The 22351-nt window shown below is 39.5% G+C and overlaps 1 protein-coding gene across 7 annotated transcripts in view; it reads right to left on the bottom strand.

The window, feature by feature from the left end:
* Positions 1–488: 488 nt before the first annotated feature.
* asb8 (ankyrin repeat and SOCS box containing 8) overlaps positions 489–22351 on the bottom strand; it is a 43697-nt gene continuing 21834 nt past the window's right edge. For 3 of the 7 annotated variants that reach the window (XM_083569892.1, XM_083569889.1, XM_083569888.1), the window contains 11 exons: positions 21968–22039; positions 13925–14021; positions 12840–12970; positions 12479–12646; positions 11039–11196; positions 10412–10505; positions 10185–10304; positions 9674–9817; positions 7569–7757; positions 7145–7250; positions 489–5798 (listed from right to left, as the gene is read on the bottom strand). In XM_083569892.1, coding sequence (XP_083426018.1) covers positions 5566–5798; positions 7145–7250; positions 7569–7757; positions 9674–9817; positions 10185–10304; positions 10412–10505; positions 11039–11196; positions 12479–12646; positions 12840–12970; positions 13925–14021; positions 21968–22039 — 1512 coding nt within the window. In that variant the 3' untranslated portion in view covers positions 489–5565. Of the gene's footprint in view, positions 5799–7144; positions 7251–7568; positions 7758–9673; positions 9818–10184; positions 10305–10411; positions 10506–11038; positions 11197–12478; positions 12647–12839; positions 12971–13924; positions 14022–21967; positions 22207–22351 lie in introns of those variants that run through there. The other 4 variants (XR_014538038.1, XR_014538039.1, XR_014538040.1 and 1 more) reach the window with 4 other exon arrangements.

Here is a 22351-nt window from a genome sequence, read left to right as displayed (position 1 = left end):
AGAAAGAAAGGAAAAATAATAGAATTGGTGTAAAGCCGCTTTAACGCAACTGTTAAGAGAGCTATACATATAAAAACAAATTGAATTGAAAGGGTTGAAATGGTTTTAGGGGTCCAAGCACTCTTTTTTTTTTTTTAAATGATTAGTATTTTACTCGGATTTTCTGCTTAATCGAATCATCCAGACCGAACCGAAAATCCCACATGAGCTACTCTAACAAAACTTGACGCAAACTGATCATTAGGGGGCAGTGTTTGGCCCTCGTAGATCGCTCACATTTAACTCTTAATTGTACAATTTTGTTCTCTGTTAGCGTTATAAGTGAATGTCCAATGAGGTGTGTTCTAGAATAAACAGCTTCCTTTCCGTGGTTTTAATGCCTTTTATCCTGTAAAACCCGGCTTTTTATATAGTGCTTCTATTACGCCTTTATTACTTCCTTAAAAAAGAAAGAGCGAGCCGTAACTTAAACACTAGCACATTTCAGGTCAACATATAAAATACTTTATTGCTTCACTTGGTTAATTACATTTATAGCAGATCAAAGACACAGAAATGGTGTTTAATTGCTTTTTTTTTTCTCTTTAATCAAACCTGCAGCACTGCAAGTGTGCCTCGTATTTCACTTCAACATGCATGGAAAAGTAAATACATTTATATATATAGTACACATATGTACAGTAAAGAAGATAAAAGTCTACAGTTAAAAATCAGTCCAACCGGGAGTGTCTTTACAATTAGAAGCTGAAAGAACGTCTTTCAATAGTTGCCTTTTCTAACTACACACCATGTCAACCATTACTGCTGGATACAGTCCTGAGGGGTTTTTATGGGTTTTTTTTTATATTTTAATTGTTCTGTATTAATTCGTTAATAAATTAACGATGTGTTGACATTAATAGTATGGAGCTTAAAAAACCCAGAGCCAAATTTCTATGAAATAGAAAAATCTGCTGTAAAAAAAAAAAGAGTGGGACAAGATATAAAAGGCTACATCTCACTTAAGGCATTCTTACAATTCAATGTGAAGGAAAAAAATTGCAAAAACATGATTATATAGTGACTAAGAGGAGACACTAATAAAGAAAAACATGTCAGAGGTCTAAAATGTTCTACATTTCAGTATTTAAAAAAAGGGAGGGGGATATAAAGAAGTATTTATTATGACAGTCCTCGCTGCACAAAATAAAGAACAGATGTAGGGGGGAAAAAAGTGCCGGCAATTGAATATGAAAGCTGAAAGTTTTCCCTGCCCTCTGCTTTTCCGAAGACTGAGAACAGTGGCAGGGTGAAAGCCGCAGCGCTTCGGTTCGGCGTTAAACGAGCGTCATCGTACTGTAAGAGAAGATTTAAGTGGCTGCTATGAAAACCTTGAACCTTTACAAGCGCATGAACTGAAACGAACTCGTGTTGACTTTGGACATGCTGTGTGAAAGACAATCAGCAGCAAAGGTCATAAAATACAACATCTATAAACATCGGTCACGTTTTTAGTGCATTTCGACGTGCCGTTACATTCTCTGCTAATTACACTCTGTGTAAATTAAATGATGATGGGAAAAGTCAAGCAACGACTGCTAAACAAACCCCGATCAACTTAACAAAAACAAAAATACAACTTTACACTTAATTCACATTTCTCCTAAATGTATTCGATCAGACTTGACATTCGCTTCTTTACAGTTGTACTGAAGCACAATCAAAATCCATTCAGAATTTACTGATTAGCTAATGGCAGCCATCTTGGAAAATCTAATTCCTCATTTACTGCTTAGGGCTGCAGTAATTGACAGGGGGAGAGAGACACACACACACACACACACACACACACACACACACACACACACACACACAGTGAACTTTCCCACACAAACAGCAGACAATTTTGCTCCCATGGATGTCAGCCTGAAAATATGTGATTTAGAGATTTCCATTATTTGACATTTTCTACCCAAAACATCTCAGCTGATCGACTACATTCACAATAACTACAAATTGTGTACATTTCCATTCTCACCAAACTTCCCCCCTTGCAATTGTACATTCTGCAAAGAAATTAAAGGGAAACACCAAGTTTTAAAGCAGTTTCCTTTTACCTTTCAGTATAGTATTGGGACGCACTAACAGTGAACCACATCCAGGTGGCAGTATAGAGCACAGTACACCAACCCAGTGCTAGCAGTTTAGTTTCTCCCTGCAGTTTCAGGATCTATAAAGGCATCTGCAGTGAAATTTGTTGCAATAAAGTACAAAGCTGTTTTTTTTTCTTTTTTTCTTTTAAATGCCCTGGTCGATTCCTATATTTGGCACAAAGATTTCTGTGGGCGACAAGAAAAGCTGTGAAACCTGACCAGGACTTTAGAGGCACTGCAGCAAGTGTTAAGGCAGAGTATTTTTCGATCGAAAGACACTACAGGATGTGTATGTAAATGCATTTCTGAGTGTGTGCATGATAAGGAGCGGAAATCGTCAACACGTGCCGATAAAAAAAATCCATTATAGCAAATGCCACTGCATGAACTTGGGCCTTAAGGGTGTACAAACTTTGTACTCCACCAGATTTTTTTTTTTATGGGTGTGGGGTGTGGGTAAAAGGGGGGTAAGGGGTGTATGATGATGGAGGGTAATGAACTGGAGAGCAGATGCTAATGTGTATCGAATTTTTAATACATATCTGATCAGAAAACTTTGCTGTGGGTTAATAAATAAAAACAACTTGATTGTGGATCAATACCAAGGCACTGCACTACTATAAATGTGGATTTCCTGCCAACATTTGCAATGAGACAAAAAAATAACCGTAGATTTATCGATATACTACAATAGGCAGTTTTCTCTTGAATGAAATGCAGAGGCATTATTGATACCATCGATACGAATTTACGTTATCGATATTTTATTTTTTAAATAGTGCAATAAATCGGAGGATCGAGTAACGTTTTCATTATTGCCTGGAAAATACAATGATCTAGTTGTTGTTTTTTTCCCCCCTCTACTCAACTCCACTGTACAGGGCAGCGCTTTGTTTAATTTCAAACAATTCGAAAATAATCAAAGAGGCGAAATGGATAAACAGCTGGACTTTTCCCGAGGTTTAGCTCTACCACGGCCTGAATATACAGCAGGGCCAATAACTGAGAACTTTACAAAGAGAAAAGAAAAAAAAAAAGGAAAAAAAAAAAAAATGCACCAGACATACTGGCACCATCATTTAGCTCTGATGCAACACAGGAATCCTAACAAGGAGATTTCAATTAACAATGAAATGTAACCATAAGCCAGTTTATGGCATTAAGGGTGGGGCAGGAGAAAGAGGTGGGGCAGAAGAACGGGGTGGAGGGGGTCGGCACAAGGCAAACCGAAAGACGCGATCAAGCAACGTGTTTAGGAGGATGTGCCAAAAAAAAAATAGTAAACAGCATAAAAATAAAGCTTTCCAACATTAGTGTATCAGTCCCATGAAATCAAACTGTTATACTCTGATGTACATTTCTGTACACACACACTCCCACAGACTCACTCACGCACATGCACACTATATTCCCACTGATTATATAAATGCTTTGCATATAAAACATATTATAAAGGGATAGAAATGAGGTCAGATCTTGGTGAAATTCAGCCAAGGCGCTCTGTTGGTCTCCTTGAAATGAAAACCGTGCCAAAATGCGAGGGACAAAATGTAACCAACGTACACACACACACACAGGAATTTTTCCTTTTCATAAAAAAGTATTGCAGAGTTGTGGTGCAAACGTTGCCTCATTCACACGAGTAAAATGTAAAAGGCAATAAGTGTGAGCATGCACACCACCACACCACATGCTAGGGCTGGTCAATATGGTAATGTGATATCAAAATCGCAATATTGCAATGCACTTTAGAAAGTATACGGTTTCAGGGTTTGTGGATGTTGCATTCATTAGTTTTTCATTTAAAAAAAAAAAAAAAAAAAAAAAAAAAAAGATATGCAGAGACGTTCCAAAGAGTGTCGGCCTTTAAATATTATAAATATTACAAAATAAGCTCTTCAGCTTTGTGAAAGAATTTCAGATTCATTTTAGAAAAACAAATTGGCTGGATTTTCCTGCCGCAATTTGAACCATTTTAATCAGCAAAGATGCATTGATTTTTTTTTTTTTTCTTAATTAGAAATTTCTTTAAAAATTGAAACAAACACCCAGAGTACATACCTTGAACAGTCTCATTGAGTCTGTTTAATAACCCAAAATGTACTGCATTGGATGCTTTTTAATGTCAAGATTCATAAATATATATATAAAAAAAAAAAAAAAACATTAATATTTAGAAAAAGTGTTACCTTATATACACCATGTGGACAAAAGTTTGAGGGCACCCAATTGATGTGTGTTTTTCGGACGTTCCATTCCACATTTAGCCCCCTGTAATGTTATAATGGCCTTTACTCTCTGGGAAGATGTTCCACTACATTTTGGAGTGTTATTGTGGAGATTTGTGCTCAATTAGCCACTAGAGTGTTCGAAAATTCAGGAACCGATGTAGGTGAGGTGAGGAGGCCTGGGGCGCAGTCAGCGTTCTAATTCATCTCAAAGGTGTTTAACAGGGTTGAGGTCAGCGCTCTATAGCAGGCCACTCAAGATCTTCCACTCCAACCCATTCAAAGCATATCTTCATGGAGCTTGCTTTGTGCACAGGGACATTGTCGTGATGGAACAGGGTTCCAGGTAGAACACTTTGAAGGAAAGGCGCATGACTATAAAGCCCCCATACTTTTGTCTATATAATGTATATAAAAAGTAACGTCCTATTTTTGCACATGCTGAGAAAAACAAAATAAAAAAGCATTTTGATATGAAAGATGAATGAACACCATGCCCGAGGACACATCAGTTCTTTTTGTTTTGTTTTTTTACATCATTAATATAAATTCTCCTTTTTTTCCTCATTTAATTCTTTTTTTTTTGTGGTGGTACTCAGCCATAGTTTATGCCTTGGTTCGCATCATGTATCGTTAAAAAATATCCTATTGCGATATGATTTTTTTTTTTGCCATATCATCCACCCCATTTTACACGTGCACACAGAGAGAGAGCGAGAGAGAGACACACACACATTGTGGCATCATTTCCTTTTCAATTACTGCCACTGATCAGCCGTCCACATTGCTCTATGGACGTGTAAATGAGACACTCGTGTACGTAATACCTATGCATCGGATCACAGTCACCATGTCAGTCCTTCAGGAAGCACTGTTCTGTCCTACAGGTCAACTGAAGAATGAGGAGAGTGAAGATGGAAGGTGATGAGTATGAGAAAGGCAGGGATGATGAAAGTTGAGTTAGTAAAAATTTTCGATGAGAATAAGATTGAGAATCGGAGTCCAGCCCCCGTAAGTCTATGGCATAGAGAACAGGAAGCTCTTTCGTTCACCAAAGTTTTTTTTTTTTCCCAAAAAAAAATTTTCTGGGCCAGCTCCAGGCCAGAAGAGCATGACAGCATGAGATGGTCAGGAAGAGGAGAAAGAGAGGATATACAGGATTTGGCCTTGTCCCTCGCTCCTCTCCTCTCCTAGTGCTGAGCTCATCATCTGGCCGAGGGCTGGGCATGTGTGGTCATGATAACGTGTGAGGGCCCGCTCTCTGCCCGCTGGGTGCCCATGCCGGCCAGCACGGACATGGCTACGGCCTCGGCAGCTGCCCGTGAGCTCACGCCGTTCGGCCCTGACGATCCCGAGGGACTCAGTGCCACAGAGCTGTGTTGGATCACCGGAGCTGGAGAACCCGTGGCCTCACAGACCTCCTTCATAGATTCTTCCCCTGGAGTAGAAGCACAGATCAGTAACTCACCATTCACACACATGGAAAAAAAAATACTTAAGTCAATCTCCAAAAATCAAGATGTTTATATAGGGAAGTGGTAGCTCAGTGGATAAGATGTTGGACTTCTGATCGGAAGGTCATGGATTCCAATCCCTTTATCACCAAGCTGCCACTGCTGAGCCCTTGAGCAAGGCCCTTAACTCTCAATTGCTCAGCTGTAGAACTGAGAACTGTAAGTCGTTCTGGATAAGGGGGCGTCTGCCAAATGCCATAATGTAAATGTAAATATGTACACTGTATATAGAATATAGTTCACATAAGTTTTATAAACAGATTAGTGGTGTAACGGTACATTTGCATATGCAATTCTTGTTTTACGTGCGGAACAAAATCCAAGTTCCCTTAGAGAACAAGTGGTGGACCGCAAGTTCGTTTAGTTTCTGCCCGCAAGAATAAAACATACCAAAATACAATAGATACATTAAATTAATGCAATACACTTAATCCTATTGATTAAATTGAGTATATATATATATATATATATATATATATATATATATATATATATATATATATATATATATATATATATATTCATATCGCTAAACTTTAATAAAATCTTTGTTAATGACACAAAGTCATCGATTTCTCACCTGCGCCGAACAGCTATATGAAGTTGCACTCAATTGAATCAATATAATAAAGAATATTGCATTCATTTGATTGATTCGATTACATTTTTTATTTAAACCAACAAGCATTTTATGATGTTCACAAATATATAACAAACCACGTTAATAAAAAAACATCTTCCCTCTAACTGTGCCAAAATTGACTGTGATTTAAAATCTGAATTATGCATTGAACCGTGAATTTTGTGTACTGTCACATCGCAATACCAGATATGAAAGATTTGAGTGTTTCAGTGCTGATCTTTCCAGTTTTGCTGAATCAGCAAAAAGGCAAGAAGGAATCTAAACTATTACACTAATACCTATTGCACTTTTGGCCGTGAAAGGATTTGCTTCTAGAGAGTTAGACAAAAGCTGAAAAGATATTACCCTCTTATGGCTTTGTGTGCGTTGCCTCCCATTTTTGTGCTGCACCCGTTGCAAAACCCAAAGCAGCATTTTTTTTTTCCAGAGAATATAATACAAATACAAATGCATGCAACAGTGATATGTTGCTGCGAGAAGCTTCAATTAAAAAAAACATTACTTTGTGAAACTTCACAGTCAACTCTTATTTGTGTAGGGGATTTCTTCAGTTCTGGCAAATGCAATTGCTTGCACGCACGCACACACAAACATTTTTACAGCTCCTTTTCACACGGAGGGACTCACCCAGGTAGACAGCCTTTTTCTGTAAGGTGGTGACAGGACAGTCCTTATGGGCCAACAGCAGCTGCTTCAGATGAGCCACTTCGTTTCGTAACAGAGATACCTCATTCTGACACACACACACACACATACACACAAACAGATGAGTACAAGTGTGCAAACAAAGAAACGTATTTAAAAGTTAAATCATCAGAGACTTCAGCTGGCATTGCCAGATGTTCTCGATGAATCAGACTAGCCTCAAGCTGAAGGTAGTCAAACGGCCACGGTTCCTGAAAAGTGTTTAACTTGGACACACACACTAGAGGACTTTCATTTACATAATATCCTTTGAAGCTATACTATCTTCTATTTAAACAAAAATGGATCATTTGGCAACGATCTTTAAGACAGCCTGGGTAAAGACAGCCATTGGTACTACACTTACCGTGAGAGACACGTTCATAGAAGTCAGCTCCTCTGCCTTTTTCTCCAGAGAGTTCACCCAGATCTTACGTTTCTGCCTGCAGCGAGACGCGGCCGCCCTGTTGCGCTCCAGAAAGCGCTGTCTCCTCTCGTCTGGGTCATCGTCTACCGTGCGCCGCCGCCGCCCACCTGTCGGCTGAGCTGGAGAAACCTGGAAAAAAAAAAGATCTCTAAACTATATTTATAGAGCATTTGTGTCTTTTATGTTCAATTTACATCATAATGTTACAAATGCATTTAAAACGTCTATTTATTGTGATAAATAATATGCCTCATAATATAAACACAAACACTACATGTTCCAAAACTGTGTGCCTGTTGCACTATGCACAGTAGCTGTGGAATGAGCTGGCTGAAGGCAACAAAGTTTCCACTAGGCAAGTACACAAATGACACACGCCTTCAGAATTTGCAATGCAGGTTTTTTTTTCAAATGCTGATAGAACTGAGCATGTGTGTGTGTGTGTGTGTGTGTTATATATATATATATATATATATATATATATATATATATATATATATATATATATATATATATATATATATATATATATATATATATGAGTGAGAGAGAGAGAGAGAGAGAGAGAGAGAGAGATAGATACATTTACAGACAGACAGACAGACACACACACACACACACACACAATCTCAGGTCCAGTATGACCTTTTTTTTCCGATCAGCAAATAACTGTTGTTCCATCCTCTGGCTGAAGGATATCCAGCCAAAGACATGCTTCCAATTCAGCAAGACCCTAAAGCAGGAGTCCCATCTGAAGCTATTAGTAGTGTCAGTACTGAATAAAAGAGTAAAAAAGAGCGACAGTTTACTTCAGATCTTCTGAGGGCCCTCGAACTATGATGAAGCAGTCATTATCCTATGGTGCAAGTAAATGCACATGTCTATTTAGACACAAAAGTGTTCAAGCTGATTTAATAACAGGGTCAGCAGATGACTGCTTTTTGTAAATGTGTAAAATGCCTGTCTTCTCAGGCTTCTTTCGTGTTTATAACTGTAAATTAGGGAATTTTTTTTAAACATACAGTATCTCAAAAAATTGAGCACACCCCTCACAAGACACGCAATTCTGCTTCAGAATGTCACAGTAAATGTTGGAATCTATGTTTCTCTCAATGAATCGCAGCCCCCCCACTCAACTTCTTTGATTGACCCTTGCCCGGCTTGTTCTGAGTGAAACCCTTATTGGGAAACCTCTTCATGACCCTGACCACTGGACTGTAACTTGTGGCCAAGGCCATCTTTGTGGAGAGCAACAATTCTTAATCTTAATTCCTCAGAGAATCTTTGCCATAAGGGTGCCATGTTGAACATCCAGTGGTCAGTGTGAGAGAATTGTACTCAAAGCACCAAATTTTTACTACTCTCATACAAGACAAAAAAATGAACATGATGAAGAGGACATGTGGCTTTGCACGGTTACAGCTGTTGTCACTTGGGGTGTACTCACTTTTGTTGCCAGTTGTTTAAACAATATTGGCTGTAAGTAAAGTTATTTTCAGAGGACAGTAAATATATACTGCTATACAAGCTGAACATTGACTACTCTAAAACATATCCAAGTTTCATTTCTATAGTATCGTTCCTTGAAATACACATACACACATATGTAGTCCCTGACTTACGAAGTGGTGTGTTAGAGAGACAAGAGCTAAAATTGGGCTTTGAAACACCAAAAACACAGAAAAAAAATATGAGTTTTAACACCAAGTCAACTGAACTCTGTCGACCGCTGACGAGAGTAAGGCATTTAACAAGTTGGGAGATGCATACATCCGGGCTGCGTGGCAGCATATAGTACGAAAAATGTAAATGGCGTGTGAAAATGTAATTATTTTTGCTTTTTTTTTTATTTTTTTTTTTTATTGCTTTTCGTGATTGTAAGATCGGAAAATGTCTCTTCTGCCATTTTAGGAGAGAACAGAGATGCTATATACTTGCTACTATATACAGAGAGCCGGTTGATAAATTCCATATGTGCAGTGTAGATGTAGAGGAGCATGGTAAACTATTTGTATAAATTTGGCTAGTGAGGGTAAATGGAGGACCTGGGGCTGTGCAGGAGACGGGGCATCAGGCTGCTGCACCAGCAGTTGGCTCTGCTCCATTCTCTGTGGCACCATGGCACCGGAGCCCATCGCCATACTGACACAGGCCGCTGTGGTCTGCTGAGACAACGCCGCCTTCAACCTCTAAAGGAGGACAAGCACAACACGATCCAGAGCGTTATGCCTCGAACACACTAATCTGTTACCTAGCAGCATATAAATCTCCCTGATGGGTGGATGTATACGAATTCATGAGTGCTAGTCATGGGTGTTAATGTGTTTGGAAAAAGAATCCCAGGTGTATTTTGAGAGTTCACAATAAATAAATCTATCAGGCACAACTCAGGCATCCCTTTTTGAAACTACGGCCAGTGCTGCAGTCAGTGCTTGCTTGTTCGTTGTGAAAAGTGGCACCCGGATGAGATGCCCTCGCAGACAGGCTAAGAATTTCAGAGCACGTCTGCCTGCTTCACAGACGGTGGTGTCAACACACAACATGCTTTCTGCTCACCATCTTAGCCTCGGTGTGGGGGTTGTAACCAGATGGAGAGGAGGAGCCACTGCTGCTTCCACCTAGCGGAGGACCTGGGATTCCTGGAATGTTAGGCACCATGCACATGGGCCTAGCCAGCTAGAAAACAAAACGCAGAATAGGTCACGTATACAGCATGGTCTAAAAGCGACACCACTCAGGTTACTGTACACAGTAATGACAGGAGGTATGAGTTTGGAGCTTACGGATATTACAGAAGACATCTGCATTGAGCCAGGGAGCACGGGAACTGGTTGGCCATTGGGAAGCATCATCATTGGGTATGGACCAGTTGGAGACCTTGAGGAAGTTGCACAGACATATATGTATAAATCATCCATTAGAACACAATATCTGTTCGATCTGAACACCGTTTATTTATCCAGTTTCATCCCAAATATACAAGCACAAGGAGTTTCCATGTACTTTCCAAGCCCATGTCACTTCTTTTTCGTCGTCATGATATAATGCAACACTCTACTGTCCACAAGCCACAGAAGTGACAAGTCTGTAAGGACATGCATTAGTCCTTGTGAGCTGCTGGAAACAGTTAACCAAGTGGGAAAAATTATGAAACAGAATAATAGGTGGATAGGAACTGGTCTCATATGAGCGAAGGCAGATTAAACAGAAAATCAAGCATGTGAAAAGGATCTTTATTTTGTCTGACATCTTATTCTAACATAACAGTCCTAAAATCCAGGACTAAATAGGATTTTAATCCACATAGCAAGAGCTAGAGTTGAATGACTCACAATGACCAAAATCGCATCAACTCAACAGACCAAAATAAACAGAATAAAAAAAGGGGGTTAAGCGTGCAGTACGCTTACCCAAGCGTGCGGCTGGAGGGCGGGGCCTGTGTAATGACCGAGGTGGGTGAAGGCATAGTGGGATGGAGGTGGTCGTAGCCAAGGTGCAGGGGAAGAGAGCCAGGACGAATGATAGTGGGCATAGGAGCAGAACTTACTGCTGGTTTAGACGGAGATTCCTAAGAGAAAAAACATGTAGGTGGTTAAAACAATGCTACTTACCCAAGAAGTCATAGTAATAAAAATAGAAACAGCAATGAGATGTCCAAGTTTCAAAGCACTATCATTATCACAGAAACAGTACAGAATTTACTACTATTATTATTTAGCCCCCCCGCCCAATCACACACACACACACACACACACACACACACACACACACACACACACACACACAACAGCAATGCGTTAAGTCAGGAATAGAAACAGCAGTATGGAGAATCCCGATTTAACGCAAACACTGTGGGGCCCATGATTGTGCAAGCATTCTACAGAACGGAAAATAAGTATGAGGTGCAACGCAAAGCTTCTGTTTTTATTTTACAATAAAGATCATGCAATGCACAAACGTTGCTAATTTTAGTTTGGCTTGAATGTGTCATTTATGACTGTCCTGACTGCAGGGACGTGCTGTACCTCAAAACTGGCACAACACTGCGAAAGTGTATTCATGGATTTGCTTATCACAGCTGCGTGGCGACATGGTACAGCCTCAGAAATGTGCACAGACAACAATAAGCCATGCCTACAGCAAACCAGTATAGATTAAATACTCAAGTATAAATGAAAAAACAAGGAGGCAAGTCATGAAAGAAAAAAAAGGTGCAGGCAGGTAGGAAAGAACAGAACACAGAGAGGAAGAAAGGAAGGAAGGAAGGAAGGAAGGAAGGTGCAGATATCAGAAAGGAAGGAGAGAAGGGAGGAAGAAAATAAGGATAGGTGCAAATATCAGGAAAGAAGGGAGGGAAGGAAGGACAAATGTGTGTAATGAAGGAATAAAGGAATTAATAAAGGAAAGATGGTCTTAAGATGGTAAAAAAAAAAAAAAAAGGCTTAAGACACGCATTAATAAGGAACAAACAAACAAAAAACTACAAGAGAAAGGGAAGTTTGTAAGTAAGGAAATAAAGTATGTAAAGTAGTAAGACGGTATACATTTTGGAAAAAAGGAAAAAAAAGAAGAAAATATCGATCCAAAAAAAACGACTACAGAAAAGGAACAAAGTGGTTAAAAAAAAGGCACAATTAAGGAAGGAAAAGTGTGAGAAATTATGTTGAATAAACGATTAAATCAAGAAGGAGTGATCAATCTTCTACCTTATCTGTTTAACGACATTGAACATGCTTTACATACGCTTCATCAGAACACAACGCAATGTTCTGTGGGGTTTGTGTTTTCTCAAAAAAGCATTTCGGAGAATTCTATGTTCTGGGCGTCTGTGTGTTTGTGTTGTGCTCTACCATTCCCCTGGCTGTGGCCTCCTTGTTGCTGTCTGACATGCTGGAGATGGAGTCTGGACTAGAGGGAGGGGAGGAGTCCACCTCGACAGGCTCCTCTTCCTTTACTCGAACTACATCTGATGGTGTCGGCAAACTCATGTCCAGAGCTGAAGAGCCAGGGGCGGGCAGCTGTGCAGAAAATGTGTGAGAGAGAGGGAGAGAGAAAGGGAGAGGGGGAAGGGAGAGAGTATGTAAGACATGGGAGCAGACAGCAGTCCACAGACCATAAATCCCCACATTTTGGCTAGAGTCAGTGAAGTTGCTCAGCTTGGAGAAGCTCGGCCTGAGCGAGTAAAGCCCTCCACCCAATCCCAATGCTCACAGGGTTCTTGGCTCTCTTATCATCATCTTCCTGGGCTTTACGGAACTCCTGCTCAAAGGGCATGGCCAGCTCGTTGAACAGGCCCACTTCTTCACAGTTCTTCAGGAAACGAGTGGGAGTCGGCGTCTGGTCTGGAGCGGAAAACAGATCTCATTACGTATTATACATATACATACAATTCCTCTATTCAGTGCACGGTCAAAAATGTTAGAAATATTACATACGCGAACAAAAACTCAACCGAACTGCTCAAAATAACGGTTTTGAAAGAAAAAAAAATAATGCCGATAAAGCAAGAATGCAGTAAAAAGTCGGATAAGGTTACAGTTCGGTTGTAACTCCACGTGTTTGCTTATTTTTGCATTAAATTGTTATGCAACTTTTATTACAGGGTGAGAGCAGACTTACAGTGCAATTAAGGCTGCTCACATAAAATCATTTATAAAGTTCCTACCAGTCGTTATGAACTTTCTGACTGCCTTCATTGTAGCTCCCAGTGATGAGCAGTGGAGCTTAAAGAGAGACTATATTTTTATTCATTTTAAATAACTTAAGAGCTAAATATAACTATAACAACCTTTTTTTTTTCCCCTTCTGCCAAAACAGAAAAAAAATTTAAACAGGCCGACAACAAAATGTCAAATCTAACACTTTATACCTTATAATATTGATGAAAATTAGAAAATGATTATCCACATTATGAGCTGATCAATACATTTCAACACTTTGAACAGCACAAGATCTGTGGTGAAAATTTCAGTATGGTAGACATTAGACAACCTGTTGACTTCATAATAGAGACATTGTTTTTATGTTTAACTGTATACCACTACAGTTTTACTATCCGGTTAGTTTTTTGCAATTGCCACTGCCAGCATGAAGTGCCTGACTACACCCTCTACTGCTCTCTTTTAACCTAAAAAAATAATGTTTTTCTGGTAAATTTGAGCGATCTGTCATTTTGACATCAGTCAAATTGGTAAATTCTACCCAAACAAGACATATTCTGCTTTTCCGGCTCAAGGTAGTGCTGTCCTACTGCACACTCTCTACAATTTATACTAGTTTGATTAGAAAAGAAATACCTGCGATGATGACAGAGTCTGTCCGGGCAGGTCCAAACTTCAGCGTCATCTCATGCTTATGCTTGTGGACAGCGAGGTGGTCCTCGTTGGTAAACCTCTACACGAGCAGACACAGAAAGCAAAACAACAACAAAAAAAGTTAACAGTGAATGGATGATAATGGTAAATTTAAAACAAATAACATGGAGTGGACTAAGAGATTATTTGTCTAGGATCATGCAGCCAAGAAAATTCTGCCTGGGTGAACCCACAGACAACACAGTCCTGCATGAGGAGAAATGGAGAGCAGAGAGCGGTGCACAATACGGTGGATTTCAGTAAATAAATATCGCTTTCTGATGTCATTGTAAACAGTGGATAGACAAAGTCTGCTCTGGTGCTGTGCTGCTGCTGCAGAAATGGTAAAAAAACATGTAGATCACTCATGTGTGAACTGAGGTGTGGTTACGGTAAAGGATAGATCTCACACTGATAACTCTCTGACGAAAATGGATTTACAGTCAAACCATTTCGCAGACACCCTTATATGAAAGTGCTGTGTAGTCTCCATCAACGTTGTGTTCGGAAAAATGTTGCCTGGTCGTTTTTACTCGATGTGTATCTCCATTGTAGCCTCAGATTCCTGCTCAACTGACAGGAAAAGACCCTGATATGGTCCTCTCTCATGGTACAGCAGGCTGGGATGCTTTTCTGCTCCACACGCATTTAAAGAGTTGTTAACGGTGTTCCGTATCGTCCGTCCTCTCTTATCAACAAGACATTTCCTCTCGTAGCATTAATGCTCATTGAAAGTTTTCTATTTTTTCCACATCACTCTAGAAATTGCTGAAAGTTTGTAAAAATCACGAGTGATCAGCTTCCAAAATTTGTCAAACTCAAACTTGTCCGGCACCAGCTACACGATCATGCACAAAGCCAAGGTGTACTTACTCATTTAAAAAAAACAAAAAAAACAAAAGCAAAGAAATAAACCCTCGATGCTCTAATGAATAAACGATATCCAGACCAGTGTGAACCAAACAAATGAGTAGACAATCAGAATGAGTCACAGCTAGTGTGAATTAAAAGAATGAGTCATAAAGCTGTGTTTGTGGCTTCGAAACACACAGCAGGCTGCAGAAAGGGTTCATTTTCTCAATCGTTTAACGCTGAACTTTGGTGGATATAAATGTGTTTGAAGGAGTTTTACTCGACGCGTAATGTCGACGCACATTACTTCCAGGTTTTACACACACCACATTCAGGAAAACAACAGAAACCAATAGTAAACAGCAAAAGGGAAACAAAAAAACCTAAAAAGCCTTTACGTGGTTTGGGAACCACATGTGCAGGTCAGCGGTCGTGAAAGACAAAGAAATCAGTTGCAGTGGAGCTTAATTTTAGCCTACTGATTACCTTTGGTGGATGAAGTACACAAGTACTTGGGTTAAAGTAGAGATACACACAAGCATTTGCCTTTGAATGTACTTAAGTATCCAAAGAACTGATTTATTATGGCTCCTATTATCATGTCTATCACAAGACTCTTTGCCTAATCAACTCAGTTTTATGTGAAAAGACTCTCAGCAACACCAATCTATTAATAGAATTATATTAACGAGTCAAACACTAATTAATCTATTCAAATTATCATGAGCCCAAAACCTTTTTTTTTCCCAAACTTCTACAAAAAAAAGAGATTGCGCAAATAAGGACGCAGATGTTGTGGCGAGTTTGAGTGAGGAGTTTCTTCCATCATTTATTCCTCTCAAAATGTTCTGCTTGCTGTTGAACTGATGCTGAACTGTATGTTAGTCTGTTGACTTTGAAATGTAGTGAAGTTAAAATAAAAGTATCCCCAAATGGAAATACTTTAGTGAAGTGCAGATACGTGATAAAGCTACTTAAATACAGTAAGAAAATACTTTGCTGCTGTCCACCAGTGCTGATAGCCAAGTGCTATTATCCAGTCAAGGCCTGACTTTCTCTCAATAGTGTGGGATTGATTAGTGGGTGTACAACAAAGGTGAGTTTTTAGAAAGAAACAAATGTATACACAAACAAAACATTACTAGAAATGATCAATAGAAGACTTCTGCTAGAGGTGTAACATCAGTTACTCGGAATTTCCAACCTCCAATTTGAAATTTGGACTCAAGAATTCTCTCGACTACTCATAGGACTTCAAATAAACATGGCTGCTCATTGTACAGTAAAAGTCACACTTCTGGCTTTAAACAGGTTATACTATACATAGAAGCATTCAGGTTAATGCTTGACACCCCCCCCCCCCCCCCCACACACACACACACACACAGACATTTTCGATGAAATACATAGAAAACATTTTCAGAGTCGCTGTACAGGAAATTTGAATGTATAAATAGCGCTGGTTAACTGTTTCATTGGACATTTCAAACATCATGCAGCTTCTACCAGCCAAATTATATTGAATGAATATTCTGAACAGTGAGTGAGTGAGTGAGTGAGTGAGTGAGTGAGTGAGTGAGTGAGTGAGTGAGTGAGTGTGTGTGTGTGTGTGTGTGTGTGTGTGTGTGTGTGTGTGTGTGTGTGTGTGTTAGAGCACACTAAAGCGTACAGCACTGGGGCTGCGAATGTCAGAGCTGCAGAAATGTTGAGCTCTTCATCAATGCCAAGGGTCAAGATGGAAGTGCTACTATTTCCAGCTAAGCCTTCACTTGTGTCTCTGAGCCTGTCTCTGTGATTCGGGATGAGCTCTGGGAGAAACTGTCAGTCTCTGAGCCTCGCCATCTTCTACCGCCTATTTCTGGCGCCGCGTTCCCGTCACAACCCGGCCGTGAAAGAGCGTGCAGTGGAAACGCAATCAAGTGTCCAGGGCGTATTTTTAGACGCACCAGAATCACCAATACAACAACTGCGTGGCTCAGGGGGGTCTCCTCTGACACAAGGTTACAGTACACTTCTGCTTGTTGCTCGGGGAAGAACAAAGTGCAGTGGCTGAGGAAATATTCCCCACTGCACACCAGTACGCTTCCCTGCAACTTCCTCTTCTCAGAACACTAAACCATATTTAACGAGTCGACCTGTTGCTAAGAAAAGGATGACATGACTTTCGGGAAATGGAACAAATGGGTTATTCTAGATGGTATAAATGGGGTGGTATTGGGTTTCCATTACAGCCTGCAGGTCCTTTAGGCACTGTAAAGCAACCTGAGTGTGGGGAGATCATCCATTCTCTCTGCCTTTATACGGATATTAGCTACAATAGATTAGATTATGTAAATGGAAAGAGCATGCATATGTCAGAGTTCACACTGAAAATTAATGCTGAGCATAACATTTTATTTAGCATAATTATTTAACATCACCCAATATTAAAAACGACAAATTATTAAAAGATTTTCGTATCGTTTTTCCCTTTACCGCATGTTGGACTCTTTTAATCTTTTAATACACTGACAAGTGAGCACAGTAGCATCAAGCTCCTACAGTGCATCTGATTTAATAATCAAATTTATCAAAACTAATGGTCTTTGGTGAAATTTTGTGGTCAATTATGAGAAATAACTAATCGGAATTCAAATAAAATGATCTGTGCAGCAGCATTATTTTATTCGGGCTGCACGTGCAAACTAGAAAATCTTACACCCTCTAAGCTCTGTCAAATTCTGCCCATGGCGGTTTGCACATTTATTCATAGTTTCTTGACAAACAAGAAGGTTTAACAACCAGAAAAAGGAAATAAAGCCTACTTCCTATTCACTTCTGCATTTCTGTTTGACCGTAATGCAATTCACTGTAAAATGATGCTCATCACAATGGTGACAAGAGAACGTCCTTAACAATTCATTACATTTGACTAAAGGTTGGAAAAAACCTCCCTTCTATAGGCACCGGAAACCAGTTGCAGCATGATAGTGCTGCTATCCTCCAAATGAGATCCATGAACATGAGAACTCCAGCACCGAGCCCTGACCTCAACCCCACTGAATACGTTTGGGATGAACTGTAGCATGTCTCCCATCATCAATACATGAGCTCACTAATGCTCTTGCAGCTGAACGAGCACGAATCCTCACATTCTTTCTCCGAACTCTAGTGGAAAGCTTCCCTTAAGAGTGGAGGTTGTTATAATATCTATTATTAGCTATCCAGCAAATGCATATAAGAAGTGTGATCGGGTGTCCACAGATTTTTGGCCTTATAGTGTGCGTCACGTGTTACACTTAGCTCCATGTCCATGGTATTTCCAACCTTGTAACTGAAACACACAGATATTGAAAATGACTTCATTTCACCTTAACACTTCCCTCTTCTGAGGCAAGTCAGATGAAGCAAAAGTTCAGGGTGAAAGCAATCATACAATGTTACGTATGACCTGCTTGAGAAGTGAAAAGTCGGAACATGGTATGAAATTACCGACTTTCATGTGTTAGACTTACAATGTGGGGAAAACCACAAGCTCGTCAGTTATTCAGACAAAATGTCCAAACAACTTTCTTAATTTCACAAACAGTGTTACACATTAGAAAACCACAATAAACTCCTTCATCCCTCCTATGTTTGTATTAACACACTTGAGAAATTACCTGGCATGTTACAGTATATTAGAGTTGCACTTGTTTTTTTTTATTATTTTTTTTATTAAAGAGCAATACAAATATATAAGAGAAAATAAAACAAGTCTCTTAAAATGAAGAAATTTGTGTCCTTTTTAGTGAAATGTAAATTTTTATTGCTTAAATTGTATACAAGTAGATATGTGAAAACTAAACCCATTTAGTGCATTTAAGTGCCATATTACATCAGAAAGCAAATACAAATGTATAAATAAAAATACCGGCAAAAAAAAAAAAAAAAAAAAAAAAAAAAAAAAAAAACAGTACCGTAATTTCCGGACTATAAAGCGCACCCATATATAAGCCGCACCCACTGAATTTTACAAATATTTTAATTTTTAACATAAATTAGCCGCACCTGTCTATAAGCTGCAGGTGTCTACACTAATGTACTTTACACAGGCTTTAACGAAAGACACGTTACACACGGTGTAATGGGTTAAATATGTTGCGCTTCCCTTAGGAGCATAGCGGTATTTTTGGAATAGCCTGCCACTGCATTTTTCTGCTATTACTGCGTGTGTGTGTAAGACTGAGGATTATGTCCTTATTATTTTCTGATGCTGATTTCTAAGTTTTTTTGACTAACCCTTAACACTGTTTCCAAGAAAAATTAAAAAGCACGAGTTTTGGAAACCTGTCTGTGTTTATATGATTTCTGTTGCAACTGGAGTTAGCGAGCTCTCCCTTCACCCAGACTCAACGCGCTACAACGGCATGTATCTAAACAGTAGCCGACTAAGTAAGTCATTGTTCACTGTCTTCCTCCTTCCTTTCACAACTATTTCACTCGAGAGTTTATCTTTTGGCATCGTCATGCGTTTAAAAATCAACACCGGTGAAAGTTTTTCTCCCGATGCCGTGCAGCTCAAAACACAGGTGAGTTGCGTTTTTTCGTTTCCGTTCGGAAATTTAATTGGTCTAATGTTATGTCGGTCAGTTTTTTGGCTTGAAGTTTGTGAAACCGGGAAAAACCCAGGAAAAATTCATAAATTTGCCACTTCGTTGTTTAAGGCGCGGGGTTCAAAACGTGGGAAAAAAGTAGCGGCTTATAGTTCGAAAAATACAGTACACACTGTACGGTGTTTTCTTTATGTTATATTTCAAAATAATCCCATTTTCTTCGGCCTGAATCTTCTCCTCGCCACTCGCTGTTTTCTCCCGGTTCCTTCCTTCTGTGTTTACCTGCTCGGAGCGCTCCAGAGTTTAGCAGGGGTGCGTCAGTCATAATGGTTCGTGGGGAAACATAATGCTCTGTGTGCAGTTAAATGCACTAAATAAAGCAAAACTATTTGCCTCGACGATTTTTCTGCATTTGAATTATTTGAGGAACCGTTTCAGCCTTACAGTATTTGCTAACATTTATGCTCCATGGTATCAATTTACCAACCAATTCTTTAGTCTAAACAGCAACCAGAACACTGAACAGGAGCTTTGACATATTCTGCCTATAAATGAATGAGTGGATCCACATAAAATATATATGTTAATCCTAGATCTTGCCACTAGGGGTGTAATGGTACACGTATTCGTATGGAACAGTTTTGGTACAGGGTTTTTGCGTTGGTGCACATGTGTATCGAATGCAGCCCTTTTTACTTGCAGAAAATAGTTTCCTCTCACACGTATTAAGTGGCGAACCGCAAGTTTGTTTAGTCTGCATCGCACTGTGAGCACAGTGTTAATGTTTTTGTTTTTTTTTAGATAATTTTTAAACTTAAAAAAAGGCGTATAAAAAATAAACTAGAGTTAGCGCAGTGTCACTGTGGCTTCTCACTCCGTCCCGGAAATACGATTTGTAGATGCGTGAAATGGCCACCACTTCCTCAGTTTTTACGACAGTCGAACAGCAAAACGGATTCTTTAGCGTTTTATGTCCAGCTTTAAAAACAATTTTAAAAGGAGAAAATCATGACAATTCCTCATATCGACGGAGTAAAAGAATGAAGACCTTTTGAAAATTAATTATTAAATGTGCATACACTTTTATACAAATCTGTATTACTTAAATGGGGTCTAAGAAAGGTCAACATTTTATTGACATTTTCCATTTATTTTATTTTATCGATTTAATTTGTACCAATTGAATCGATAAACTCAATTTAATCAATATATTAAAAGGTGTATTATATTCATTTGATTTACTCGATTACATTTTTTATATACTTAATTTTTTTATCAAATATTATTTTATATATTATTTAAACAAGTAGGCATTTAATTAACTTTTTTTAATGTAAACTGCTGATGTTCACAAATGTTAATAATTATAAACAAAACGGCAAGCAATTTGATATTTTGCATTTTTTCACCTTAACTGTAAACTGGGACTTAAAAACCGAGGTACGTACTGAACCGTGAATTCTGTGTACCGTTATACCCCTACTTGCCACACATAACATACGGCAGTGTAAAAAAAATAAAATACAACAAAATTAATAAAAACCTAGCATAATCCAAAAAATTGATCACTTCTCTGAGACTAAATCCATTTGAGTGGGACATGCCTGAGCAAAAACAGCTCAGATCCCTGGAGACTTACATGATGCAACACCTACTACAAGCCTACTTATAAACAAAAGAGCGACGCTAACCTCTCTTTCTTTTTTACACACACAACACTTTTCAACGTCCTGGCCAAATATGTTTGTAAGAATAGCATTGCGGTTAATCTAGGAATACACGCAACTCAACAACTCAAAGCCTTTATTTACAGAAGCAACAGGGTAAACAACATGATGGAATATCCCACTCCCCTGAACGTATCAGGGATAAGTTATTTAAACCAAAACCAAACACACGCGCACGTACACGCTCTCGCGCACGCACACACACCATAATAACTACCGATGTTTGACTGTTCAGTAAGTGAGGTGTTGTGTTCTATACGCTTTCCCACTATCTTTAAATAAACTCACAAACAAAACCAAAAAATCAAATCAGAACCCCGGCATGAACTCGGCCTCCCTCACGTAGAGTGCAAAGAGTTGCTTTAGTCACTTCCGCTTTCAGTTTTCAATGTCTTGGCAGTGCGTGCAGCTACAAGCCTGAGGGTTTCGTTGCTTAATCTGCTTTCTTCTTGCTTTTTTTTTTCTTTTAGCAGACTGCCATTTGTTTTAATCACAGGACATCGTATGCGCCGAGTCAGTCGAGATGTGTTTGAAAAGCAGCGGAACGCAGATTAGTCAGAGAGAATTCTTCCGCTGAATCATACAAAGTCAACACAACTTCATGGGAATGTCAGCGACTGGCATGCTAGAGGTATGAAATGAAATGAGAGCATGTACAAAGTGGTGCAGAAGTAGCAGAGCTCGCTGCTTGTGCGTATCGAGAGCGACGGCACTTGAAAGCTTAAAGGTGCCTCGGGAGAAATTTCTGACAGGACACACACACACACACACACACACACACACACACACACACACGAAACCTAAGATAGGTGGAGACAGAAAAGCAGACTTACCTGCCCGCAGCCAGGAGCGTTGCACACAAAAGGTTTGTCGTCCCCCATTTTTGCAAACGGCCTGCAATACAGCTGTGGAAGAGGAGAAGAGGAGAACATTGTTGAAGATGTTCAAACCTGGGGAAGGGGGAAAAAAAAGTCTGAAAAAGCCTGTGCAAGGCCTCCGGTTGCTTCTACTAAAGAACTGCTGCTCCTCTGGTCATATCCGTCGTCAGTGCAGGAAGCTGGGTTAAAAATATCACGAGCCGAGAAGAAAACACACACACACACACACACACACACACACACACACACACACACACACACACACACACACTCGTACACGCACACAGCCGATACAAAGCAAAAAGTTTCCCTAGTGACACTTCCTTCACGCTGGAGCCA

Source organism: Silurus aristotelis, assembly GCF_946808225.1.
Source record: "Silurus aristotelis genome assembly, chromosome: 19".
Lineage (NCBI taxonomy): Eukaryota > Metazoa > Chordata > Actinopteri > Siluriformes > Siluridae > Silurus > Silurus aristotelis.
The sequence above is the reverse complement of the archived record's forward strand: the minus strand, read 5'-3'. Positions and strand labels throughout refer to the sequence as shown.